Genomic DNA, 27,766 nt, shown 5'->3' on the forward strand with positions numbered 1-27,766 from the left:
TAAAGTATGTATATATATATATAATGTTTTTATTAAGTAAAATAAAGAGAAAAGAAAAGAAAGGATAAAAGGAAGGAAAAAGAAGAAGAAAATTTTCATTTTACTTTTCTTCTTCTCTTTCCTCCATCACCAAGGTTTTCTCCATCTATTTCTACCACTTTCTTCACCATTTCTGCACCAACTTTCAGATGAATTTTAAAGGGAAGAAGGCTGAGAAAGGAAGAAGAAGAAGTTCAAGAAGGTTTGTTGAAGAAAGATAATGGAATTCCAAGCAAAGCTTCATCCTTGACAAAAATTGATTCACACAGCATACCTCTAATGTTCTGCTGATTCTGAGCTACACAAAAAGAATTAAGAGGTATGGTTTACATTTACTGAAAGCTAGTTCATTTTCAAACAAATTTTAAGAAGAAAGTTTGAGAAAATTTGGATGTTCATTGGGTGATTTTTGATAAAGAAAACAGGGCAGATGGGTAGCTGGTTTTCACGTGATTTCAGGAGGTCTCTGGTTTTTCTTGTTTTTCTGAAAGTACCAGTGGAGTTAGGTTCTTTATTTGGTATGGTTGGAAATCTTATTCAATTTAATACAAATTTCATGAAGAAATTGTGAACAAAAAACGACTAAAAATAAGTTAAATTGTAGGAACAAATTAAAGGGGTCGTGTGCACATGATTATTGAAGTTATTCTGTTTCGAAGGTTATCTGAGTTTATTCATAGGGAATCAGATTTATATGTCTTGAGATAAGTTTTAGAGGACCTCATAATGAAGATTTTGATACAAATAAATCTCATTTTGGTTATGTATTGGAAGAGTTATGATCATTTGAATTTTGTCCTACGAATGTGGAAAATTCTGAGAAGTGTGTTGAGTATGGTTTATTGTTTTTAAGATGGACTTCTTTTGCATTATCCTTAGTGAACCATGTTAAACATAAAATTTGAAGATCATAATATTTAGGTTTCTAATACTTGGTTCTGGTTGTTTGACAGGCTAAGAGGAAATAGGTCAAATTTACACATCGGGAAACTAGTCCAAGATTGTGAGTGACCAAAGCCGGTTTTTAAATATATTTTATTCCTCCTAAATATTTACTATAGTTGACTGATCTACATGTTTATTTACAAAGCATTGAAAATCATTTGAAGTCCATGATTATTTTCAAGTATGAGTTTCGAGACTAGAATTCTTACTGAATGTTTATGCTAGCACGTGATTATTGAATATCATGAAATTATTTGAACCATTGTGTTTCAAACAAAGTATGAGTTACCAAGTTTTGTTTTAAGAACTACAGCTTTTCATGAATAATCTAAGTAAGTTTAAGCTTTATGAAATAAAAGGATAGCAGGCATGTTTTATGTTTTCATACGATTTTTCTAATGTTTCTATTAACTACATGATTGTGGTGTTGAGCCCGAGGCTATATGGTATCGTATGCACACAGGTTAGATTCTGTTGTTGTCGTTGAGTGTACTCTGTAACAACGATACTGTCGTGAGTGTTGGGAGGTCCCCACTATGACAAAGACGATGGGAGTGCTGGATGGGCCCCACTAAATCGTAGAGCTTGTAAACGTTGTTGTACTGGGTGTACCCTACACAACGTAGATTTGCCATATTAGTTAAAATATTTTGATATACTTGATAGGTCTTTCTAGATTTCAATGACGTATATACTGAGTATTTAAGGAAGCTGTTTTTATGATTATACGTCTATGTTTACGACTTGTATAAACAGATTTATAAGTGTAAGCTTTCACATGCTTTTACTTTTAAATTTCTAGTTTTAAACTGAGTCACTCACTGAGCTTTATAGCTTACCCTTCCAAAATGTTTTACACACTTTCCAGGTAGAGATCGAGTTCCCGGTGCCTGATAGACTGCCTTAGTCTGCTGAAGTTTCGATATTGATTGCCAGTACGTGGTTAGAGTTGTGCATATAGTCTGTTGTATTATAATGTATATATCTTTATGTGATATAGATACTCCACAGTTTGTGTAAGCTTTAGGAGCTGCAGTTGTATAAACCTTTGTTGGTTATATTTTGGCTAAGGTGTCTCTAGGTTTACTTGTAAAATTAGTTATATCTGAGATATATTTCATGCATGTATATGATTAGTCTAGGATTCGTTGCATTGTATGTATGTATAATAGTTTATATACGAGGGTGGCAAGTTCATCATATTAAAGTTTTAAGTAGAGTCGACAGATACAGGTAAAGAAAAGCGTTGTCCGTCGGTTTCACGCCATCTTTCGGTCTAAGCTAGCAGGTAGTCCGGAAAGGGGTATGACACAAAGAGTATGAGAAATCAAACTTTGGGTATAACACCTTCTCTTGTATTCCATTTTACATTTTTCTTGTGTTGTTTTGTAAGATGTACACTATGGTCAAAATGCCTAAAGTTATTTTTATGAAAGCAATGCATATCTTCTTTCATTCTGCATATCTTCTTTCATTCTCTCATATTTCTTATACTTTCCATGTTTAATCCATTTAGTTAGCTAACGAGTAATGAAATGTGTTTTTAATATTTAGAGAATCAGAATATATGTGTTATGAGTTTTGCTGAATTAAATGCGAATATATAAGCATTTTACATATTCGATAGAAGAATAATGGTGCATATTATAATCGCCTGACAAGTAAGAACACACATTTAGTTAAGCGAGTTGCGAGAAGATTGTAGCAATACAATCTTATTGCCAAAATCATCCTTTGCATACATTACAATAGGCCAATGTGTGTGGTGATAGCACCGAGAGGTTGCTTACCTTAATTAAGGATAAGTTACTAATGGCACATTCAAGAAGATCAGATATAAATCATAGCTTAACTTTGTATATTTGGATTCCGAAAGGCAAGCAAGTATGGCAAAGGTATCGAGAAGTTGCTCGCCCAAATTTAGAGTTAATATATGCTTTGTATCACCTTGAAGTATTAAACACAATTCAATGCATTTAAATAATTAAACCATTCCTGCATCGTCATTTCTAGAGATAAGTTCAATTTACATTCTCACCATGTTACCATAACCACCTTACACCATAGTGTAAATAATAGATTAAGAATGTTCTGTGTGTAATCATTACTATATAGTTATACAGTATGACTTAATGACGAGATAAGATAATTAGGAGCTTAAATTCCCTAAGTTCGACTTGGACTTACCAGAAAACCTCTCTTCGCTTACACTTGAGTGATAGAGAGGAAAGCTTGCACGACATGCATATTTTTAGAAAGCTAGCAACGCATGAATAGGAATGCGCCTTTTAATGCATAACCTCATACATTCGCCTATAATTCGCTCACTTAAAGCCTAACATGACAAATCTAGGAAAGAAACCTATGCATAGATCAGGTTCAAAACTCCCATTTCCAAAAACCCCTAGCATAAATCTCCTATCACCACCTCAATTGAAGAAAGCACAAGACTTATTCAAAGAATGACTTGTTTGTCCACCTCTTAATGTATCCCCATATTCTTTCTCTTCCACTATATCTGCTCCACTTTCAAAGCAATCTCAACAAGCTTCGAGAACCCCATCTTATTTGCACTAGTCGTCATTGGTTGAACAATTGTTTTTGCCTAAATTTGGATAAGAGTTGAGCAGATCCATATCGACTAAGTAAAATTGTTATGAACCCACCCTGTATTTCTAGTCCTATGAGAAGAAATAATAGAGAATAGTACTTCTTCCCTTGAGGCGACACGATTTAATTCCCTTTCCTTTTAGAGTGACCTTTCTAATGATAATAGTACTTCAACCTATGAAACTAGAACTATTACTGATTCTAATCGCCTGCCCGAAACTAAGTAGATGGATTCCAATGATACTTATTGGGCTAGCTTCTATATATTTTATAAGAAGAGATATGGTCACTTCTCTCAAGACCCTACTAAAGAAGATGAATGAACTTACCTTTGCGTGGAGGGGATCAAGGAAAAACTAAGTTAAAAAATGATAGGTGTGAAAGAGGCAGCTCACTATGTTAGAGAGAAGAAGACTTAGAGTTTAATGAGTCACTTCTTTCTTTGATTTTATGTATAGAAAGTCTCATATTCAAGATCTATAGCTGCATGGATTTTCTGAGAAAGTCAGCCATAGACACCTTGGTTCAGTAAACTTAAACATTCCATAAAAACTAGTCTTAGTGGTAAGTTTGGGTCAAGCACAGACAACACAAATAATTTCTTAGGTAAATAATTAGCAGTTTGAGGTAATCGAGGAGTGTATGTGATGGGTTGATTGCACAGAAGAGAAAATTACATAAAACAAAGTAAATAAAAGATGTAAATCAATCATTAAAAGTCTAACTTGGATTGTTTTGAAGCTTTCCTATTCAAGACATTTGTTCATCAAGTTTTCATCACTTAAAATTATCGACCACTTTCACATAAACAAATTACTTAAAAAATCTAATCAATCTTTCATAACTAACAAATTAGTTTAACTTGAAAAGATGAGGAACATGCAATTTCAAATTACCCTAATTGCATTAAGATCTACGAAATGTTTGGGTGAACAATTATCTTCAAAATGGCTAGCTAACTACCCACTGGGTCTAAACCTAGGTTGGTTAGATTAGTACTTGTACTTTCACATCCCGCTCTAAATGTCAATTTATGCAACTAAGTGAAGGTATGCCATCTAGACATTCAACGCATCACTCCCTCGAGATAAAAACCCTAAACATCTAGTAAGTGGGAACAAATGCATACATAAATGTGAAACGCAGAAATTAACACACATGAAACAAGAAAACTTCATTGATGATCAAATCATGGGAATACATTTAATTTCCACACGAAGTTTTCAAAAGAACTAAGTACATACTCAAAACCGGTGACTAACCTTTTTGCCTAGCTCTACCTACTATGTGAGGTACCAGTGACCATTACCAATTGATGTGATTACAAGGGCAAAACAGGCTATCAAGGTTGCAAGTTCAATGCAGAATGTCCTTCGCTACCTAGGGGGACAGGGAATAAAACAAAATATAGAAATGTTAGACGAAAACGTCTAGTGAGTGGAATCTTTTTTCATCACCTTTTATTCATCAAAATGACCACAACTGATCATAAACATCCCGCCAAATTAGGCAGTGTAAATAGCATGTGTCATCAAGAGATTAATTTTAAATCCAAATCATTTATAATGCATTCAGGCGACCCATGCTATTTCAATTCATCATTCAGTTTCATAAGTCATAGGAAGATTTACCTTTCTAAATGGTTTATCATAACTCTCATGGAATATATTGCATTTTAATTCTTTCACCGCAATTCATATCACAATGTATGCATCTCGCAGAATCATTTTACATATTTAATTACATATTTGTAACCTTTTTTTAGCTCAAGCGTTTACCACATTCTTTTACCAAGTTTCAGTTATGTAAAGTAATCTTAATGCAATGAGTAAGTTCCATCAATTCCTCTACGCATAACACGTCTTCCAATGCCAGATCACACAGCAAGTATGAGATATCCTACTCAAGATCACACAACATGAATAAGACATTACATTCCAGAACACACAGCAAGAATAGAGCATCCTATCTCAGATCACACAACAAGGATAAAACATCCCCTACCATATTACACAACAATTATGAGACATTCTTATCGCATAGGGTACAAAAAATTATTTTCTTTTAAACTTATCCAATTTTATGCATTCTTCACTTTTCATCACATCGTTCCAATTCATTTTTAAGTCATAAATATTTTGATAATTTTCTTCTACTGTTTAGGCTTTGTCTATTGGAAAGCTTTGACTGTGACACATATGATTTAACTTAGCTAATCTCAAGGTAAGAAATTCTACTATTGGGCTTTCGAACTGAATTTAAAATACTACATATATTTACAGTTAGAGATATTCTTACGGGACAATAACCGGTGAAGAGTTAACTTACAAATCATGGTTATATCAGGTGGCATAAATATATTTATAGTGATGAGAGTGCAAAGAAGAAGAAAGAAAAGTGATGAATCATTCGTAATATTCAAGGACAAATATGGAAATCATGAAAATATTGTATCAGCTTCATGGGTTTTTTGCTTTTTGTCACACGAGCCATAAATATTTTTGTGTTTTGTTACATTTATGAAAATTAACCTTCATTATAAGTCTTTATTATTCGTCGTTATTTGGTCTCACTGACCCAGGTGTTAACAGATCACCTAGCGGAACAAGCAGTGGGACTCTTTCTAGGTATATTTATATACTCACTCTTTTCTATGTTTAATATTTCAAGCTAAGGTAGAGAACTTGGAAAGTTGGCAAGCGACATAAAGAGATCTGTGGCATGCCATATGAGGACACAGTTCAGCTTCCGTGTTTATTTATATATTTTTTTCTCAGTATTTTAAATTTTAGACATTTTACTTAAAGTTTTGTCTTATTTATTTATTTATTTTTCTTTAAAATTTTTAGAACTCATGGGTCATATTTTTACGATGTTTTATTGAATTTACAAATTTTATATTTTACAAAGAGTTATTGAAATTCATTTTATAAAGATTTTAGTTATCCTCTTTTCGAGAGAGTGTCTTTTGATATTTATCTTTTGAGTTTACCTTAGCTTAATTTGAAAGTTCGGGTCGTTACACCTTAACTTTGCTACCTCTTTATTTTAGTATTATGATTTATGAATACTATTATTATATCACTTATTAGGTAGTTTAAGTCGAGTATTGAAGAGGTATAATAGTTAAGTGTGTTGGTCGAGAAGGATGATAGATAACATAAGTATGTGTTAAGTTATTGAGCTAAGTGTGCAGCCAAAATATCAATGGCATGAGGTTGGTGGCCTAGACTTTGTCTGGATAAGGGACTTGATGTGTTTTGTTAGGCAACTAAAGAAAAGAAAGGTAAATTTTGGCTAAGTGTTGTAAAGGCGAGTTAAGGCTGCAAGGCAGCCAAAGGGCGTGTGTATGAGGCAGCAAAACTAAGACACTTAAGTATCACATAGGCGGCCAAATGCGAAAGTATGTTCAATTATTATTCCCTAGATGGCATTAAGAAGTGGTTAACATCATGAGTGTTCTAGACATTAGTGGTGGCAAGATGGCAATATCAAGTGTTGAGGACTATGCGACATGGCTAAGGATGCTTTAAGCAAGCAAGGTTGGTGAAGCTAGGCATTCAAATTGAGTTGATAGACCAAGAGGCGAGATGGCTAAGTCAATTTGGTGTTTTATAGGTGGTTGAGATTAAGAATAAACAATAACATTTAGCTAAGTTGGAGGTGTCACACCCTCTCCCGGATTACCTGCTACCCTACACCGAAAGATGGCGTGAAGCTGACGAACAATGCTTTTCTGTACTTGTATCTGTCGACTCTGCTTAAAACTTTCATGTGATGAACTTGCGAATCTAGTATATAAACTATTATACATGCAACAAAACACAACGGATCCTAGTCTAGTCAAACACATACATGAAGTGTACCTCGAAATTAATTGATTTCACGAGTAAACCTAAAGACGCCTTAATCAAAATATAACCAACAAAAATTTACACAACTGCAGCTCCTAAAGCTTATACAAACTGTGGAGTATCTATAACATACAAGGGTGTATATACATCATAACACAACAGACTCTATGCCCAACTCAAAACACGTAATGGCAATCGATAATGGAGCTTTAGCAGACTAAGACAGTCTATCAGGCACCGGGAACTCGATCTCTACCTGGAAAATGGGTAAAACATTTTTTAAAGGGTGAGCTATGAAGCTCAATGAGTGACTCAGTTTAAAACTATGAATTTAAAGATAAGAGCACGTGAAAACTTTACACATATAAATCTGTTTATACAAGTCGTAAATGTAAACGTGTAGTAGTAAGAATAGCTTCCTCAAATACTCAGCATGTTCGTCATTGAAATCTAGCAAGGCATATCAAGTATATCGAAGCATTTTAACTAACATGAAAAATCTACGTTGTGTAGGGTACACCCAATATAACAACGTTTACAAGCTCTACGATGTAGTGGGGCCCACCCAGCACTCCCATCGTCTTTGTCGTAGTGGGACCCACCCAGCACTCATAACAGCATCGTTGTTACGGAGTACACTTAATGTCAACAACGGAATCTAAGTGTGCACACGGTAATCTCTAGCCTCAGGCTCAAGATCTCAGTCATGTAGTTAATGAAAATTTCATAAATCATCTAAAAATATTAAAACATGCCTGCTTATAAATTTTACACAAAGCTCGAACTTTACTCAGCTCTTTCGTGGAAAATGTAGTTCTTAAAACAAAACTTCTTACTAATTCATGCTTTGCTTAAAACATTGTGGTTTAAATACTTTCCAAACATTTAATATCTACGTGCTAGAATAAATTTCTTTAAGAAATCTAGTCTCCAAATGTATACTTGAAAATAGTCATGAAATTCAAATACCTTTCATAGCTTCGTAAATAAACATTTATCGCATTCAATCATAATAACAGTTATGGAAAATATTTCAAAGTTGGTTTTGTCACTCACCATCTTGAGCTAAATCCTTGGTCTATAAGCTCGGTTTAATTCTTCTCGGCCTGCCAACAACCCAACCGAATATTGGAACTCTAAACATTCTGGTTTTCTAAAGATATACATAACATGTCGCACTAAAGATGACGCTCATGAAAACAAAACTTAAGAAATAAAATCCTATTTCAACAACTCTCTGAAATTTCCAGATTTCTAACATAAACTTCAAATGATTATAACTTCCTCAACACTTCACCAAAATGAGCGTTCTTTATATCAAAATCTTCATTTTAAGATCCTCTAAAACTTACCTGAAGACATGTAAATCGGATTCCCTGTGAATAAACTTAGATTACCCTCAAAACAGAACAACTTCAAGAATCGTGTGCACACGACCTCTTTAACTTGTTCCTACAATTTAACTTATTTTTAGTCGTTTTTGGTTCATAATTTCATCATGAAAGTTGTAGTAAATTGAATAATATTTCCAACCATACCAAATAGAGATCCTAACTCTACTGGTACACTCTGAAATACAAGAAAAACTAGAGACCTCCTGATTACGAGTAAAAACCAACTGCCCTGTTTTCTTCATCAAAAAGCACCCAATGAATATCCGAATTGGCTCCAACTGTCTTCATAGAATTTGTTTGAAAATGAGTTAACTTTCAGTAAATGTAAACCTCACCTCTTAATACCTTTTAAAGAGTTCAAACCGAATTAAAAACTAGTGATGTGCAGAATGAATCAAGATTCAGCCATGCATACACTTTGCTTGAGTTCTCCTTCTCTTCTTCAACCTCAAAATTCTTGTAATATTTCTCTTCTACTTCCTTCCAAACTCTCTCTTAAATGTTCTCTGTAAATTGAAGAAGGAAAAAAATGGAAGTTGGATGAGAATGTTTCTTCAAAATGTTTGGTGGCGAAGGGAAGAGAAAAAGAAGAAGAAGAAAAGAAAAATGAAATTTTCTTCTCTTTTTTTCCTTTTTTCCTTTCTTTTCTTTCTTTTCTTTAATTTCCATTTTCTTTTCTTTTCATTTTCCACATTTAAAGAAATTAAACCAAGAAAATATCGCGTTTACAGGAGATGTCACCCATATTTATAGTAATACTTCTTATTGTTGGAAAGTTCTATAATATGAAGGTAACAAGACTAAGACACTTGTAAATTTGTATTTTACTTCAGAAATACATTTCAATGCAGAGAACTCTATAAGTTTAACTTTTAATTGAAAGTACTTCATAACCCCTTGTACGAATTGAGTGATTCTAGTCTTGAAAGAAAGTTAAAGTTTAAATAGGGTAGTTTCTCAACGAGGGCTTTCTGGAGAAGAGGAAGTGAGGAATATGATGAATGGTTGAAGGAATCACCACTCGGTCTATTTTTTAAGGAACCCAAGACAGTGGTCAAAGATTAGAGGCTAGCCAAAGGAATACTTGGAATTGTGATATGAAAATTTGAGGTAAACTAGTTAAGTGGTTAAGAAAGAAGTTTGTAGAAAGAGGGTTTTCAATTTGATTAATGGATATTAAGTTATGAATTTTTTAGGTGAAATCTAGAATTTGTGTCTAAGCAGGTAGGTTGGAGGTTATGGGCAAGCAAGTATGTCCTTGGCTAGACATTAAGACACTAGGCAGAAAAAGCTGCCATGAAATGTTGCTTGTGCGAGTGAGTGCTAATATTTTGTATCATGTATAGTATAAAGCAAACCTATCGCAGGGCCATGGAATCATGCATGCGCATAATGACCATGCATCAAGGCTTGCTCGTACATCAGGTGAATAGGCTTCAAGGCCTACATGCGCCAAAGGGCTACGCAGCAAGACTTGTGCGCACAAGATAGACACATGGTAAAGGGTTTGTAGCCATAGTGGGCATGCAGCGTGGCCAGGGAGGTTAACACGCATTCTAGTAACCCTTCACAATGTCTTGTGTGCCCAACTCATGCCATCCATACAGCCATGTGCCCAACCATGCCATTGTGCCATTTTTTATATATATATTTTTTAGACTTTTACGTTTAAATTTGGAATTTTTAAGGACTAAGAGAATTAAATTAGAAATATAATTATTTTATTTCCCGCCAAGAAGACATAAGGTAAGCTTACAAACCTAATAGATCTAGCCTAAACCCATGAGTGATAAAATGGTTTTAATTTTCTTAGTTTAAGCATGAATTTCAAGCAAAATTATTTAAAGTAAACTTTAAGGGGGCGTTTGGGGGAAGGGTTGGGTTATGGGGGGTTAGGGTTATGTAATCCAACCCTCGTTTGAGGGAAGAGTTATGTAACCCTAGTTTTAGCCCCTTAACCCTTCCTCAACACTTCTTAACCCTTCTTCAACTTTTTCTCAATCATTCTTCAACACTTCTTCAACTTTTCCTTAACTCTTCTTCAACTCTTCCTTAATCTATCATAACCCTACCCACATAACCCTTCTCCCAAACACATCTTATCAAAACATTATCATAACACTTTCTTCATAACCCTTCCCCCAAACACATTTTATCATAACACTTCCTCCATAACTCTTCCCCCAAACACATCTTATCATAATCCTAGGTTTATCATAACACTAGGTTTATCATAACCCTAACCCTCCATAGCCCAACCCTTCCCACAAACGCCTCCTAAGTTACTAATCAAGATTTATTATGAGCATAATTTATCTATTTACATTGAGTTACAAAACATGAGAATTATCTTGGGCATTTAAGCATGAGATTTAGTTAAAAGTATTTAAACATGAGATTTAGCAAGTATTTAAGCAAAACATGATTTAAAAGCAAATATGAGTTTATATGAAGCTTTCTACCGGCATGCTATTTATCTAAGTATGACTTACCTGAGCTAGTTATTTAAGTTAAGTTTTATGAGTTATTTTAATTTACCCTATACCTAAGATATCCAGAGATCAGTTTAAGCCTTTCAGGGATAGTTACTATGTGCACATAGAGAGATTTTCACTATTGTGATGTAGAATTCCACTTCGATGAGGATGATTGTGGGTATCTATTAAATTCTACTTCATGTCTAGTTTTAAAGAGATTACCGTTGTTGGTATCGACTAAATTCTACCACAACTTAACTAGTTACAGAGAAAATACCGTTATGAGTGTTGATTAAATTCTAACAAAACCTAGTTAGATAGGTATAGAATAAAGAGAAAGTTTTAATTATTACTGCTTTCCTGAGATTTTAAGTATTTGATTTAAAAGTGCATTTAATAGTCACTCATTGGGCTCCTAGCTCATTCATTCAAATGTTTTCCATTTTCAAGGTAGAGCTCGTGATTCCCGAGCCTAAATTTTTAGTTCAATACGTTGTAAGTACTGTATAGGTGTTCTAATTTTTTTTATTAAAGTATTGCATATTCTCTTAGTTTCTTTATGTAAGTTAAGAGTTAGCAAGTTCAGTAAGTTTTCACTAAGTGTCATGAGAGTAGCGTAGTGTTTGATGGCTTTACACCTTCTCTTAGGCTAAGAGAAGAGGGTCAAAGACAAGGTGTGATATGTAAGAACCTAATCGTGTTTTGTCTAATGTGTTGAAATTCAAGTGAAAAGAATGATTAGTGCGATGAGACTTTCATCAAAAAGTAACTCGTGTTTTGCGAAGTGGTTATACGATAAATAAAGAATATTGGAGAGAGGCAACGTGGCTAGTGATTAGGCGTTGAGTCTACTCCACCTAAAAATAATAGTGTTGCCCATGTATTAGTAGGTCAGTGATTGATTTGACCATACCGTCCAATTTGAATCCAAAGATAAGGATTTGGCAAGAACAAATGGCATTCTATGATTGAACCGTTCTTACCACTAACGGAAGTCATCATTTCAACATGGAAAACGTCACCAAAAAAGCCTATAAATAAAAGGAATCTAACTATAAATAGAAGGAATTGAGGAATTTTCCAAGATTCTCAAGAATTTCCTGAAGCTTGAGAACTTGACAAAAGGTTGCAAGTGTTGGAATTTATATCTTAAAACTCATAGTTTGTAGTTTAAATTATATTATATCCAATAAAGTGGTTATTGAGGACTTATTAGTGAAAATAAAATACTATAATCTTGAATCTAATAAACTAAGGTCTCAAGGTTATCTAGTGTAGCCTTGAACTTTATGTATAAACAAAAACGTGGATCAAGTTCGAGTATATAGCTCAAACGGTCTATAGTATATGAATAAGGTTGGACGACTTAATTCTAAGGACACTATGGATGTGGCCGACTTTGGAGTCAGTACAAACGAAGTGATCCTAAATCATTCATGTAGATACATAAAAGTTGATGCATCCTATGTAAAGAGTTTACGTAAGACTGGAACTATGAAATAGTCACTTTTAAGTTATAACATCGTTAATTACATAAAACTGACTATTTAATGACCTAGGTAACTTAATTTTAATCTTGAGCTTACTATGAAATTCTATTCAAACAAAATTATCCTTATATCTGTATTTGTAAGGATAGCTCAACAATGCTGGCCCAATAAGTCTTCTATTTTAGGGGTAAGATCGGGTGGATAACTAGGGACATAAGTGCAAGATAGAATTCATTCCTACCCATTTTAGGGTTAGTAGACAAGTTATTCCCTGAATGACTAAATTCAAGTTTTGAACAAGGGGCCCCACCATCTCATTGTACCGAGAGGGATTTGGTTTATGGTTAGACCTTAAACCAATTGTTCAATAGTGGATCAGTGGGACTTAAGGAGTAAGATGTAATCTGAGGGGTAAAACGGTATTTTGACCTAGTCGAGGTTATGAACAAACTATGAATGATTAATTTACTAATCGTGGTTATATTAGATGGACAAAAATATATCTATAGTGAGGGGAGTGCAACTATGGGACTTTAGTGGAATGTGCTATTAGTTAATGAATCTTGATTAGCTCGATTTAAAAAGGTTTAGCTAGTTAATCACGAGTCGTTGGAGTCCATAGTCTATAAGTTCTCCTGCTAGCTCATATGGAATTAACTTAGCACAATATGTTGGAATAATTCGAATTGTTCAAATTAGGTATAAAGAGAGAAACCGACAAATATATATGATATAGTCATCAGTTATAAGTTTGAGATAGAGGTTTATGTTTAAATTTGATTTAAATATTAAAAATATGGATATAGATTCATATTCGGAAGCTCGAAATTGATTAAAATGGTCAAAGTTGTGAAAAGTCAAAAGCATTTTGACTTTGAAAAGTCAAACTTTGACCGATTTTATATTCAAATATGATTTTGAATGCGAATTCATACTCGAAAGGTCGAAATTCGTCAAGATAGACAAAATGGAAAAAAGTCAAAATGTTTACTTTTGACTTTTGTTTGACTTTGACTTGAATGGTTAAATGACCATATTGCCCTTGAATTAAAGTTAGTGGGAAAATCCAACATTTTGTTGGATAATCCTTGTTGGATAATCCCACTAACATTTAGTGGTTGGATAGGTGACTACATGAGATGTAAGTACCTAACCCACTAAAATCCACTAATGGTTAGTGGAATGTTAGGTGTTGAGATTTTATGAACAAATTACATGCATTTTTGCATGTAACTAGGTTATAAATAGGCTTGATTTCAAATGTGAAAAAACTTTTTACCAATTTTGTAATTTGAAATTACATTTTTCTCTCAACAATTTAATTCTCTCCATAATCTCAACCCTAAATTTTTCCAACACCAAATTCCATCTCTCTCAATTTTCTCCACCTTATCAAGTCCTACAACCCGGTTCTAGGTTTAGAGAATAGTAATCCTAGTGGTGGCTCAGTTCATGTTCGTGAGGAGATTACGAAGATAAAAAATCTTTAAAGGTGAGTTTTTCCTTTAACCCTAATTTCGTTTAATTATGGTAGTTTATGCATGTTAATTACTAAAATGTTTAGTTACATTTAGAGTAAAATAGGTCGTTTTATTTTCGTTGTGCATGTCTCGTATTCCATTAGCCGATTGTTGAGAGTGAGTGGTCCTTGTTATTAAATGATTTCAAAATAAAAAGGATTTCCAAAATGTGTTCGAATCCTTATACTATAAGGTCTTGATCACATTCCACAATACGATGAAGATCCTACGATGTGGATAATGCATGAAGAGATTTCGATTGGTAAAATGCGATTTGGGGAAGGACTATGCGACGAAAGACCTCTCTACGAAAAACGTTATACGTCGAATAGATAGACAAGTTGAGTTACTTCACCTAGAAACAATGATGTGAACTAGACGTTAATAGGTCGGTGATTGATTTGACCCAGCCGCCCGATCTAAGTTCAGGATAAGGGATTGACATGGGCATGTGACGTTTTAAGATTGGGCCAATTCTCACCATCGGTTAGAGGAATCATTTTGACATGAAAAAACTCGTCGGTAAAATCTATAAATGGAGGAATTCAAATCATTTGAAGATACTTTTTACCTTAATATCATTAAGAAAGAACTAGAAAGATACCTAAGGATTTCAGACATAAAACGAGCTCATTTCCAAAAAGAATTCCAAAAAGTGTAAGGGAGACTTCGACCTCAGAAGCTAGTCGACTGTGATTGTGAGTGATTTTTCTTGCTAAATATTTCCAAGAGAAAAAGGATTTTTTTATGTGTTTAAAATCCTTGATATATTATTTTGAAATTATAAACAACATAATTTTCATTATGTTTTTTCATCATTAAAACATAAGTGATCTTATAAATGGAAAAGAAGTATTTTATAAATGATTTCTGGTTAAGGAATACTGTGGAAGCATCCTCTTTGAGTGAGAAGTTGCATTACGATTAAATGCATTGAGGTTAATGTTGACGTCATGTCTTGAAATGATGGTTGCTGAATAATGTACAAAACTGTTAAGTCAAGAAAATATAATCTCTGTACCCTGTATAATGTGATACCTTATCCTTGCTGTGTGACCTAAGATAAGATACTTTATTCTTGTTGTATGATCTAGAATAGAATGCCCTATTCATTATTTGTGATCTTGATTAGGATGCCTCATACTTGCTGTGTGATCTAGTGTAAGATGCCTATTTGCTTGATATATGATCTAACATGGAAATGTGTGTTATACGTAAGAAAATTTATGGTATTTACCAGTGTGTTGAGGTTCCTCTGCATGACTACAACTTGGTAAAAGAATGTGGTAAATGATTGAGCTAGGGAGATGATACACAAAGATGAAATTAATTGTGTAGAATGAACTCACAAAATAGTTGATTTATATTTTGCCATGATACCTGCATTGGAAAAGATTATGTGGTGAAAAAGGCAACTAATTTACGTAAAGCACTTGTTAAGAGATCTCACTCACTAAGCGTTTTCGTCTAACTCTTTCAATATTTTGTTTTACTCCCTCCTCCCCAAGTAACGAAGGACATCCGGCGTAGAACTTGATGTCTTGATCGTCTATCGTGCCTCATGAATTGCATTATTTTGGTAGTGACCATTGTTATCTTGTGAAATATGTAGAAGCTAGGCAAGAAAAGTCAAGTCATTTTTTCAGTCTATATTTCTTTTGAACAATTTGAGTACTAAGAACCGAATGTACTCTTGTGAATTGTCTATCAAATGAAGTTCTCTTGTTTCATCAAAGTGCAAATTCTGTGTTTAACTTTGTATTTAAAGAAGTTGTTCTGCTTAGCATTACGTGTACCATCTCATGAGAGATGTGCGTTGAATGTCTAGGCAACACGCCTCCTCTTGATCGCATGAAGCGGCATCTGAAGTAGGGTGTGATAGGTACACTAAAATTATTTACTAATCAAAAATTAAACTTCAATGTTTCATGTATGTCTAAAGTTTAATAATCTAGAAGCAGACCAGTCACTTTGTTTTTATGTTTTCTTTTGTTGGTGGTTGGGTGGAGAATTTGAAGAAATTACTTATTCCTGATTATTTGAGTGCTTTGAAGAAGAACCAATTTTTTGTTTTTGGTTTTCCTTCAAAGTATGTTATGGATTATTGTATGGACCATTGTATTATTTTATGTGGATTATTATTTGAGTGCTTCAAAGTATGTTGTGGTTGTCCTTTTTAGTTATTATTCACTTAAGAAATTATTATATGAGCACCAATATTTTGATGGGCTATGGAGAATTGGAGATTACAACATTCTTTTTTTTTTTTAGAAAAGGAACAATTTTGAACTTTACAAACATTAAAATTTAGAAACGAAAAAAAAAAACAACAAAACAACTTGACAACCCAACCCTAACCCAACCTGTATTTTATGGGTTTGGTTGGGTTGGGTCGTAGGAACTTAATTCAGGTTATTTGAATTGCCAACCTAATCAACCCAAAAACATGAGTTAGATTGAGAATGTCTCCCAATCCAACCCGTTTGCTCCCCTACCAAAAAATTTTTGACAAAAAGAATTTAGAGGGGGATTAATCGTTACAAAGATAAAGGAAGGCTTTTCTTTTTCTAGAGAATCACATTGTGATATTCATCACTAATTAAGCAAGAAACCCTAAAGAATGTATATTGCTTGAGAGTAGTTCACTCCAAGTAATTAATTAACATACAGATATCATATACTTATATGCGTATATGTCTCTTATAATATAGTTTTAATGTGAATCTCATTCACATTAATTTTACTCTATAACTTTATATGAATATAATTCATATGATTTTAATATTCGAATCTCATTCAAATATCTCTCATATAATATATATATATATATATATATATATATATATATATATATATATATATATATATATTTATTTATTTATTTATTTATATATATTTATTATTATTATAGATCATATTTATAATTAACTGTATCCTATAACGTATCAAAATACATTATGCTTTTATATTAATCATATTAATATAAAATTCCCTTAAACAATTTGGTTAATTCAAATTATTCCTCATTTTTATCCTTAGTGAGATAACAATGAGACCTTATGAACTTACAGATTAGAATCTTCAATGGTATGAGATTAATTAATTAAACTCTTTAATTGAATTAATCAATATTCACTAACTAGCATTCACTCCACTAACGACTAATAAATGCATTCTTCACATTGTAGATGGTCTTCTAATGATACTAAAGTCTTCTAACGATCCAACTACTCTTGTTCATCACATTCCTATTGGTTCACATGTAGTTAAAGTATGGGTTGATACATCAAAGAAACCCAATGCATATTTGTAGAGGCCAACATTAGAAAATAGAAATGACATGTATTGAAGAAGCTTTTAGCAGTACGGTTGCATGGTCATCTATTAAACTAACCATTAGTATGTTATTTTCTAATTTTATAAATTTTCTACATTTATTAAGCTTTCTATATATGTTTTCTTAATATCCACTATTATTGGTGTCTACAAAATCATATATTGATATCTATTTTATAAATTTATGCAGGAGAATGAAATGATATCTCAATATGTTGGAGATTTTGTCTAAAAGACTTTTGAGAATATCTTTTTAATTAATGATTAATTAATCTTAAAAATATAAAGATATTTAAAAGGATAAAAAATTCCTCATTATCTTAGGAATCTTATTAATTATCTTTAAAAAAAAGATTTATACATACGATTATTATGTGTATAAATAGGCCGTTGAGATACTTTATTTGTGAGGGAAAAAAAGGGACTAAAGGTGAACGATCTACGGTTGAAGGTTTTCAAAGAGCGATTCACAGAAACTACTGGGACTAAAAAGGTATTACGATCTCATGACTATAAGATCAATATGTTGATCGAAGTTGTGTCTATTGATGAGTAACGTAAAAGACGAGATAGTGGAATGTGTGGTTACTGCGATCTTTAGTAGAGTATAAAGATATCGTCGGAGCTATTCACTTATGTGTTTAGGGGGAGCCTGAAGTTAGACATCATGAAGAAAAGTGATTCACGCATTCAGGGGGAGCCTGAAGTCTAAAGCTGAGACATATGCTACTAAGTCATATAATTAAACTGAGCTTATATGTTGTATTGATGTATCTTGACTTAAGTGAATATTAATAAAAATTACTCATCAGGGCTGTGTGTAGTTACAATTCGGCCAAGATACATCAATACAACATAAAAATTACTCATCAATACTACAACCGAAATAAAGTTTGTACCTGCATCAGTTAATGACAAGACAGACACAGTCACAACAACGAAAGTAGTTAGCCCTTCAGCTAAAACTACTAAATGGAGTTGTCACTATTGTGGTCAAAAAGGTCATATTAGACCTTTTTGCTATGAACTATAGAGAGATATATTGTATCAGTGGAAGGCAAAACACAACAATCGAAAATATAAAGCAAGTCCTGCAAAACAAGATAAGAGAAAAAGAAGTGGTATAGTTTGGAGAGTTAAACAGTCAAGACAATGTAATATTGCATTCACATATGTTCAAGTCACGATTGATGCCTAGTATTTTGATAGTGGTTGTTCTAAACATATGACAGAAAACAGATCTTTCTTTTCTGAACTAAAGGAGTGTAATTCTGACCATGTTACATTTGGAGACGAAGCAAGAGGATGAATTATAGCAAAAGGAAACATTGTCAAAGATAATCTTCCATGTCTGAATGATGTTAGATATGTGAATGGCTTAAAAGTAAATCTGATTAGTGTAAGTCAGCTATGTGATCAAGGCTACAGTGTAAACTTTAGTAAAGACAGCTGTGTGGTAATTAATAAGGGTAATCAAAGTCTTATGAATGGTAGTCGGCAAGTGGATAACTGCTATCACTGGATCTCCAATAATTCAAAAGTTTGTCATTCGACTAAAGAAGATCAAACCTGGTTATGGCACAGAATGTTAGGACATATCAACTTGAAAAGCATAGATAGGGCTGTAAAAAATGATGTTGTGATAGGTGTTCCTAATATTGATGTAAATATAAATTTTTTTTTGTGGAGATTGTCTAATTGGGAAGCAAACTAAAGCATCTCACAAAAGCCTAAAGGGATGTTCCACAAATAGAGTCCTTGAACTTCTACATATGGATCTTTGACCAATGCAGACTGAAAAGTCTTGGTGGAAAGAAATATGTGCTTGTAGCTGTAGATGATTTTTCTTGATTCACATGGGTTCATTTTTTGAAAGGCAAATCTGATACTCCCAAAGTCTGCATTAGCTTATGTCTGATTTTGCAGCAAGAAAAAGGAGTGAAAATTCTTAGAATCAGAAGTGATCATGGCAAAGAATTTAAAAATGAAGATCTCCATAATTTCTGTAATTCTGAAGGAATACACCATGAATACTCTGCTCTTATAACTCCTCAACAGAATGAAGTTGTCGAAAGGAAAAATAGAACATTACAGGAGATGGCCAGAATCATAATACATGCCAAAAGTTTACCTCTGCATTTTTGGGCAGAAGCTATTAACATAGCTTGCCACATTCACATTAGAATCACTACTCGATCTGGAAGTAATGTAACCTTATATGAGCTGTGGAAGGGTAGAAAGCCTAATGTTAAATATTTTCATATTTTCGAAAGAACTTGTTATATTCTTGCTGACAGAGAATATCATCGAAAGTGGGATGCTAAATCAGAACAGGGTCTATTTCTTGGATCCTCACAAAACAGCAGAGCTTACAAAGTTTTCAACAATAGAACTGAAACAGTTATGGAAACAATTAATATTGTGGTCAATGATTCTGAATATACTAATAAGAAAATTGATGATGAAGAAGACGAAACACCTAAGGTGACTCTAGCTCCAACTTCTACACCTGCTGATGTATCCAAAGCTGATATTGAGACAACTAATTCTAACTTATGCTCCAAATATACATCTAAGGAAGCAGTAGTTGAAGGAACTTTACCAATTCCTTCATCACATGTTTGGAAAAATCGTCCGTCAAGCTCAATTATTGGTGATCCTTCTGCTGGAATCACCACTAGGAAGAAGGACAAAATAGATTATTCAAAAATGATCATTGATTTATGTTATACTTCAGCAATTGAACCTACTTCTGTTGAGGCTGCACTTAAGGATGAATACTGGATAAACGCCATGCAAGAAGAATTAGTTCAATTTAAGCGTAACAATGTATGGACCTTGGTTCCTAAACCTAACGGGGTAAATATTATAGGTACTAAGTGGGTTTTTAAAAATAAGACTGATGAATCAGGATGTGTAACAAGGAACAAAGCTTGTTTGGTGGCTCAAGGTTATGCCCAGATAGAAGGAGTTGATTTTGATGAAATTTTTGTACCTGTTACTAGACTTGAAGCTATTCGCCTTCTGCTCGGTATATCTTGTATCCACAAATTTAAATTGTATCAAATGGATGTCAAGAGCACCTTCCTGAATGGGTACTTGAATGAGGAAGTTTATGTAGCACAACCTAAAGGGTTTGTTGATTCTGAATTTCCTCAATATGTTTACAAGCTCATAAAGCCCTATATGGGCTAAAGCAAGCTCCTAGAGTATGGTATGAACGCTTAACAATTTATCTGGGTAATAAAAGATATTCCAGAGAAGGAATTGACAAGACACTATTTATTAATAGAACCAGCACTGATCTCATTGTGGCTCAAATTTATGTTGATGATATTATATTTAGGGGATTTCCTAAAGCACTTGTTGATAACTTCATTGACATAATGAAATCAGAATTCGAAATGAGCATGGTAGGAGAACTATCTTATTTTCTGGGATTATAGATCAAACAGAGAAGTGAGGGTATATTTATATCTCAAGAGAAGTATGCCAAAAACATAGTCAAGAAATTTGGTCTGGATCAGTCTCAACACAAAAGGACTCCAGTTGCGACACATGTTAAAATTACCAAGGATATTAATGGTAAAGAAGTAGATCACAAATTGTATAGGAGCATGATTGGGAGTCTCCTATATTTAACGGCAAGCAGACCTGACATTGCCTATGCTGTTGGAATATATGCTTGATTTTAGTCGGATCCTCGTACTTCTCACTTGACAGCCATTAAACGAATAATCAAGTATGTTCACGGAACAACTGACTTTGGAATTTTATATTCCTATGATACAACCTCTATATTGGTGGGATATTGTGATGCAGACTGGGCTGGTTCTGCTGATGACAAGAAAAGCACCTCTGGTGGATGTTTCTTTCTTGGAAACAATCTTATCTCATGGTTTAGTAAGAAACAAAATTGTGTATCTCTCTCTAAAGCAGAGGCATAGTATATAGCTTCAGGAAGTGGATGTACTCAATTGATATGGATGAAAAACATGTTGCATGAATACGGAATAACCCAAGAAGTTATGACTCCGTACTGTGATAATATGAGTGCGATTGATATATCAAAAAATCCAGTTCAACATAGTCGAACCAAGCATATTGATATAAGACATCATTTCATTAGAGAGCTTATTGAAAATAAGATTATTACATTGGAACTGAGGGATGAAAACCCTTTACAGCAGAAAAAATACAGAAACTCAATTTTAATTGGAACCTTAAAAATACCAATACATTGGCAAAAAATAGAAAAAAAAATTTATGGTTAAACATGCTTTGAAAAAATACAGAGAAGAAAAAACTTACGCTCGTTGACGACTCTGAATCTACCAAACACCAAATTTTGGGGCACCACCACTTGGAAACCTTCCTATTCTCTGATTGAGATGGTTTATGGGAACCAAAATTGGAATAAGGGAATGGAGAGAATTTTTTCAGAGATAATGGAGAGTCTTCTTCGCAGAACTCACTGTTGTGATTGTTACGCAAAGAATTCCCACTTCTTCTGACGAAAGAAGTGGGAAGTTGGAGATAATAAATGGGAACGTGGGAAAACCACCCACGTTCTGTCTTAACTTAATAATAATTATTAAATTAATATATATATTAAATTAATTAATTAATTTAATTAAATAATTAATTAATTTAATAATTAATTAAATCATATTTAATTAATATTTTCATTTAAATCATATTTAAATGAATATCTATCGCATAACCGATAGTTTTAATTTAATTAATTTAATTAAATCAAATTTAATTAAATCAAATTAAACTAAATTATTAATTAATTATCCAATTAATTAATTTCTAAATTAAATATCTTATATTTAATTTAATCCATAATTTGAATCATATTCAAATATAAATTTCTCTCATAACCTATAGTTTTAATATGTATCATATACACATTAGATTTTAACTTATAGTTTTAATATGAATCTAATTCAAATTAAACTAATATTTGAACTTATTCAAATATTTTATTCTCTCGTAATTTAATTTTGAATCATATCCAAAATTAAATTTATATAAAAAAGTCTAATAAACTTTATATTATAATGTATCAATATACATTATATTAATTCCCAAAGTAAATTTGAACATTTCAAATTACAACCAATATAAATAAATCTCATTACTCTTTATGAGCTAGGAAGGGGACCTAATGGACCTATAGATCAAAGCTACAATGATATGAGATTAATTAGCTAAACTCATTAACTACATTAATCAATATTCGTTAACTGTGTGTATACTCCACTAAAGACTCACAACTGAACTCTTCTCACTATAGATATATTTCTGTGTCCACGGATATAGATCAATACCAGTAAGTTAGTCCTTCACAAGTGTTTGTAACACCAGCTAGGTCAAATTACCATTTTACCCCTAGATTACCTCTAGTCCTTAAATACCAGTGCTCCTCTAATGAACAAGTTGTTTATGGTCCAACCACTAAACAGAAAACCCTCTCGTGCCATAGAGAGGGTAGGGCCCTTTGTTCAAGTCTCAGAGACACCATTTAAGGGAACACTTATCTATTTACCTTAAAGGTGGGAAGAAGTGAATTCCATCTTGTGTGATTATGTTTCCAGCTCCCCACTCGGTCTTGTCCCAAAAATGATAAGCATATTGAATCAGCAATTTGGCCACTCTCACCCGTACAAATCAAAGGACAATCCCTCGCAAACAGGAGTTCATAATACACTCAAGATTAAGACTAAGTCACCTAGGTCATCCTAATGAAATAGAAATCCAACTAGTTAACGGAGTTACATCTAGTGATTACTATTTCGTGGTCCAGTCTTATGCAAACTTATTACATAGGATACCTTCACTCGCATGTCGCATACATGAACACATTGGATCAATGTATTTTTATCAAATACAAAGTGAGCCGTATCCATAGTGTTAACAGGATAAGGTACCCAACCTTAATCCTATACTATAAACCCTTTAAGCTGATCTTGAACATTGATCCTCGTATGTCTCTACATACTGTTCAAGACTCATCAAACAACTTAGGATGTTAGTTTATTGGATTTAGGTTATTAAGACAAAACTAATAATATAATCAATAACACTTATTGAAATTATAATAATAAAACACTTTATTAATGGCAATCAATTGATTATATTTACTATCTACGAGTTTTAAGACATAAAATCCAACAGGAACATATTCGCTCGATTCACAATTGACAAATATGTTTACTAAACCTCTTGATGCAACCACGTTTGAGCATTTGCGCGCCAGATTAGGAGTATGTAAAATTTAACTCCTTAATTAGCTAAAAAGATGGAGCATTTTATCACGATCTGTAATAATGGTTGTGTCAACGCCGTAATAGGAAATAATGACTATCTTTTTGGCATTTGAAGAAGATCTCCTTGGTAAGAGAGAATATTTAAGAAGTTTTCCAGATCATTTAAGCTGAACGTTTTAACTTCAGATTTCTTCATCTTCTTATAATCGGTTGTGAGGTCGTTAGTTGAGTCAAGTTTTTTTGAGTTGAATTGACAATGGTGAACACTCGTAAGGGAACTTATGCTGGCAAGTCCTCTGAAGAAGTTCATGAAGTTTCAAGCCCAAAAGGAGCCATGCATGGTGTAAGAATGTGTAGCCGTCGGTTCAAAAGTACTCCCCCACGAAGGCCCTATCGTCTTCCTTCAGAAAAATCACAGGATGATACTTCCAAAAGTTCTCATAAGCTAGTGCAAGAAGAAGTTGGCTCTGATGTGTTGCTACAGCTAGGCCAAGCGCGTCTGAGGCTCATCTCACTGACATGGATTTCGATGACCTAGATGATGTCCCTTTGGCTCGCTTGTTGAAGAAGACTAATGTCCTAAAGGCTACTGTTGAGATACCAGCGGCTCCTTCTGCGTCTGTGTAGTCTCAAGAAAGCTCGTCAACTGAGGGAGTATTTGTTCCTACTCTGGGTATTGCTCCAGCTTCTAAAGTTCAACCTGGGCCATTTGTGCGTTTCCTCCCTTCTCCGTCACTTCCCGTTGCATCTGATGATGTCCATGCATCTATTCCTAATGATGTTCCTGGTGATGTTTCTGTTGCACGTGAAGAGCAACCCGATGCTCTAAGTGATGAGAACGAGGTAGATCCTTCAAACCCTGAAGTGTGCACTGATAAAGTTCCCACAAATGCTGATGATACTCCTACTATTCCACCTTGTTCTTTTAAGGTCCCGGTTGTACCAAAGCCAGTCAAGAGGAAATCACAACAAAATCGCCGCAATAAAACCACCAAAACAGACAGAAAGAAGATTCCCTCAAATGTTCCATCTGTTCCCATTGATGGAATCTCGTTTCATTAGGAGGAGAATGTTCAGCGTTGGAAATTTGTGGTTCAGCGACGATTGGCTAATGAGGTAAATGTTTCTGACAAACATCAATCCTACATGAGTATCATAGACCTCATTGGCAGAACAGGTTTAGCAAAAACTATTTCGAATGCTGGTCCATTTTATCCTCATCTTATTAGGGAGTTTATAGTCAACTTACCTGATGAATTTAATGATCCAAGTAGCCCAGATTATCATACGGTTCATGTTAGGGGATTCAAATTTGTAGTTTTTCCTGTTGTGATTAACGGGTTTCTAGGTAATGTTGTTGATATTGACTATTCTCCATCGTCTCCTTCTAGTAATGTTCTGGCTTCTGTATTATCTGGTGGGACCCTGTCTATGTGGCCTGTCAATGGAATCCCTGCCCTGTTCTTAGCATTAAATATGCCATTCTGCATAAGATTGATATTGCTAATTGGTTCCCTTCCTCTCATGCCTCCAGTGTATCTGCAGCCCTGGCAACTTTTCTGTATCAAATTTGTAATGACAATAAAGTGGATACAAGTGCTTTTATATATAATCAGCTGTTAAGGCATGTTGGATCGTTTGGGGTAAAAGTTCCAATTGCTCTGTCACGTTTTTTCTCGAGTCTGCTACTCCACTAAAATGGTGTCGTGCTAATTGCATCAAATGCTCCTGGACCTGATCCTAAAACCTTATCTCTCAGTTACAGACTTTTTCAGGGCAGTCATGTGCCTGATATTGATCAAGATGTGCATCTGTCTCGTGGGCCACGCGTCTTCGTTACAAGTGATTGGGCTGAGTCTGCTGAAGGTTTCTTTGTTGATGGGGAGTTGACTTCTCGTATTGTTAATTCACTTGCTGTTGAATCTCAAGCCTTGTCCACTTTTATCAATCTATTGTTCGGACGTCGTTTAGAGGTGGATGCTCTCATTTGTCAAGGCTTTTGCCCCATCTACCAGTAGAAGAGGACATGGGTCTGGATGATGTTATTTTTTTTTCTGGTTCAAAGGGGGAGTAACAGCAGCAGGGTGCTTGGTTGGTTGTTTTGGCTGATTGTTTTTCTTTTAAATGTGTGTTTTTTTTTTTTGCTGATTAGTTGGAAGTTCTTCTTGTTGTTTTAAGGGAGAAGTAGTTCCTACTAATACTTCTGCCTCTTGTTATGTGGAAGTTGTTTTTCTTTTGAAATAATGAATAAGTTTAGTTAATCGTTTGTGGTGTGCGAATTTTTTAATATAAGAAGGAGGATATGACTTGTTATCATCTGTTAGTCTCAACAGTTGTCTTGTGGAAGCTTTGTGTTGAACCAGAAAAGAAAGTTCTTTTAGACAAAAGGGGGAGTTTGTTGGAGATTTTGTCTAAAAGACTTTTGAGAATATCTTTTTAATTAATGGATTAATTAATCTTAAAAAGATAAAGATATTTAAAAGGATAAAAGATTTCCCATTATCTTAGGAATCTTATTAATTATCTTAAAAAAAGAAGGATTTATACATACGATTGTTATGTGTATAAATAGGCCGTCGAGATACTTTATTCGTGAGGAAAAAAAAGGGACTAGAGGTGAACGATCTACGACTGAAGGTTTTCAAAGAGCGATTCACAGAAACTGCTGGAACTAAAAAGGTATTATGATCTTATGACTATAAGATCAATATGTTGATCGAAGTTGTGTCTATTGATGAGTAACGTAAAAGACGAGACAGTGGAACGTGTGGTTACTGCGATCTTTGGTAGAGTATAAAGATATCGTCGGAGCTATTCACTTATGTGTTTAGGGGGAGCCTGAAGTTAGACATCATGAAGAAAAGTGATTCGTGCATTCAGGGGGAGCCTGGAGTCTGAAGTCGAGACACATGCTACTAAGTCATATAATTAAACTGAGCTTAATATGTTGTATTGATGTACCTTGACTTAAGTGAATATTAATAAAAATTACTCATCAGGGCTGTGCGCAACCCCTTAGACGTAGATAACATTGGCCAAACTGGGTTACCAAAGTATCTTGTGTTATTCTCTTCTGCTATCCCTTAAGTTGTTACTAAAGTTATTAACTTTAGAATTAACTGAAGGGTTAATTGATTATCTCTCACATTGCTTTTTCAGAATAAGAAAAAAATAACCAATGATGGTATCATAGTCACATGATAATATAATCTTTAACATTTGGTAAATTTTGTTTGTATTTTGAGGATTAACTTATGTTGTTGGTACATTCACTAAATACTTTATTTACCTTAGTATCATTTAGACAATAACTTTATTTTAAGAAATTATTGAATACTTTATTTTGTAATGTTAATAGATTATGAATGAAAGTTATTAGTATTTTGTGTTATGAAGTGTGTACATAAATTTAACTAAAATTGAGTACTTGAGCTAAAATTTATTAGAAACAAATTAATTCAAAAATTATTTTTGAGAAAAAAAGTTAACCCTTTCGTAGCCAACAGTTATAGAAAAAATGAAATGCTATCAAAAGATTATATTATAATTATTATAATAATTGCAAATGATTTAATAGCATTACTATAACATACAATTGCAACTATAAATACTATATTATAGCATTGAAAATGCTATTGTATGTTAAATATAGCACATTATTTAAGCTATATAAACATATTATCGTTTTAATAAAAAACAGTATCAAATATTTCTATAGCAACATATATAAGCTATATCTTCATACTCTATAATAACACTCATTATAGGTTCAGAAAAACACTAAAAAGTTTCAAACTTTTAATAATATAGGTTGTTGGGACTAAAA

The 27,766-nt window shown here is 33.5% G+C and overlaps 1 protein-coding gene and 1 long non-coding RNA gene across 2 annotated transcripts in view; one reads left to right on the top strand and one right to left on the bottom strand.

Moving 5' to 3' along the window:
* The window catches only part of LOC107991707 (uncharacterized), an 84,776-nt gene extending 77,134 nt beyond the window's left edge, over positions 1-7,642 (bottom strand). The window contains exon 1 of the long non-coding RNA XR_007824252.1: positions 7,490-7,642. This is a non-coding gene — a long non-coding RNA (uncharacterized LOC107991707). The remainder of the gene's footprint in view (positions 1-7,489) is intronic.
* Positions 7,643-24,196: 16,554 nt separating this feature from the next.
* LOC127151164 (uncharacterized) lies at positions 24,197-25,958 on the top strand. The gene is made up of 5 exons (XM_051090585.1): positions 24,197-24,437; positions 24,626-24,870; positions 25,003-25,347; positions 25,434-25,583; positions 25,716-25,958. Exons 1-5 carry the CDS (start codon positions 24,197-24,199, stop codon positions 25,956-25,958), a joined length of 1,224 nt encoding a protein of 407 aa, XP_050946542.1.
* Positions 25,959-27,766: the final 1,808 nt, after the last annotated feature.

The sequence above is a fragment of the Cucumis melo genome, chromosome 10 (genome assembly GCF_025177605.1).
Source record: "Cucumis melo cultivar AY chromosome 10, USDA_Cmelo_AY_1.0, whole genome shotgun sequence".
Taxonomy (NCBI): domain Eukaryota; kingdom Viridiplantae; phylum Streptophyta; class Magnoliopsida; order Cucurbitales; family Cucurbitaceae; genus Cucumis; species Cucumis melo.

What these genes read in the sequence shown, in the direction of transcription:
- LOC127151164 (XM_051090585.1), top strand. Translation starts at nt 24,197, where the DNA reads ATGGTGAACACTCGTAAGGGAACTTATGCTGGCAAGTCCTCTGAAGAA. An exon ending in GCTACAGCTAGGCCAAGCGC is followed by an intron (nt 24,438 to 24,625) that starts GTCTGAGGCTCA and finishes GTATTGCTCCAG; the next exon opens with CTTCTAAAGTTCAACCTGGG. An exon ending in TTCCACCTTGTTCTTTTAAG is followed by an intron (nt 24,871 to 25,002) that starts GTCCCGGTTGTA and finishes TCGTTTCATTAG; the next exon opens with GAGGAGAATGTTCAGCGTTG.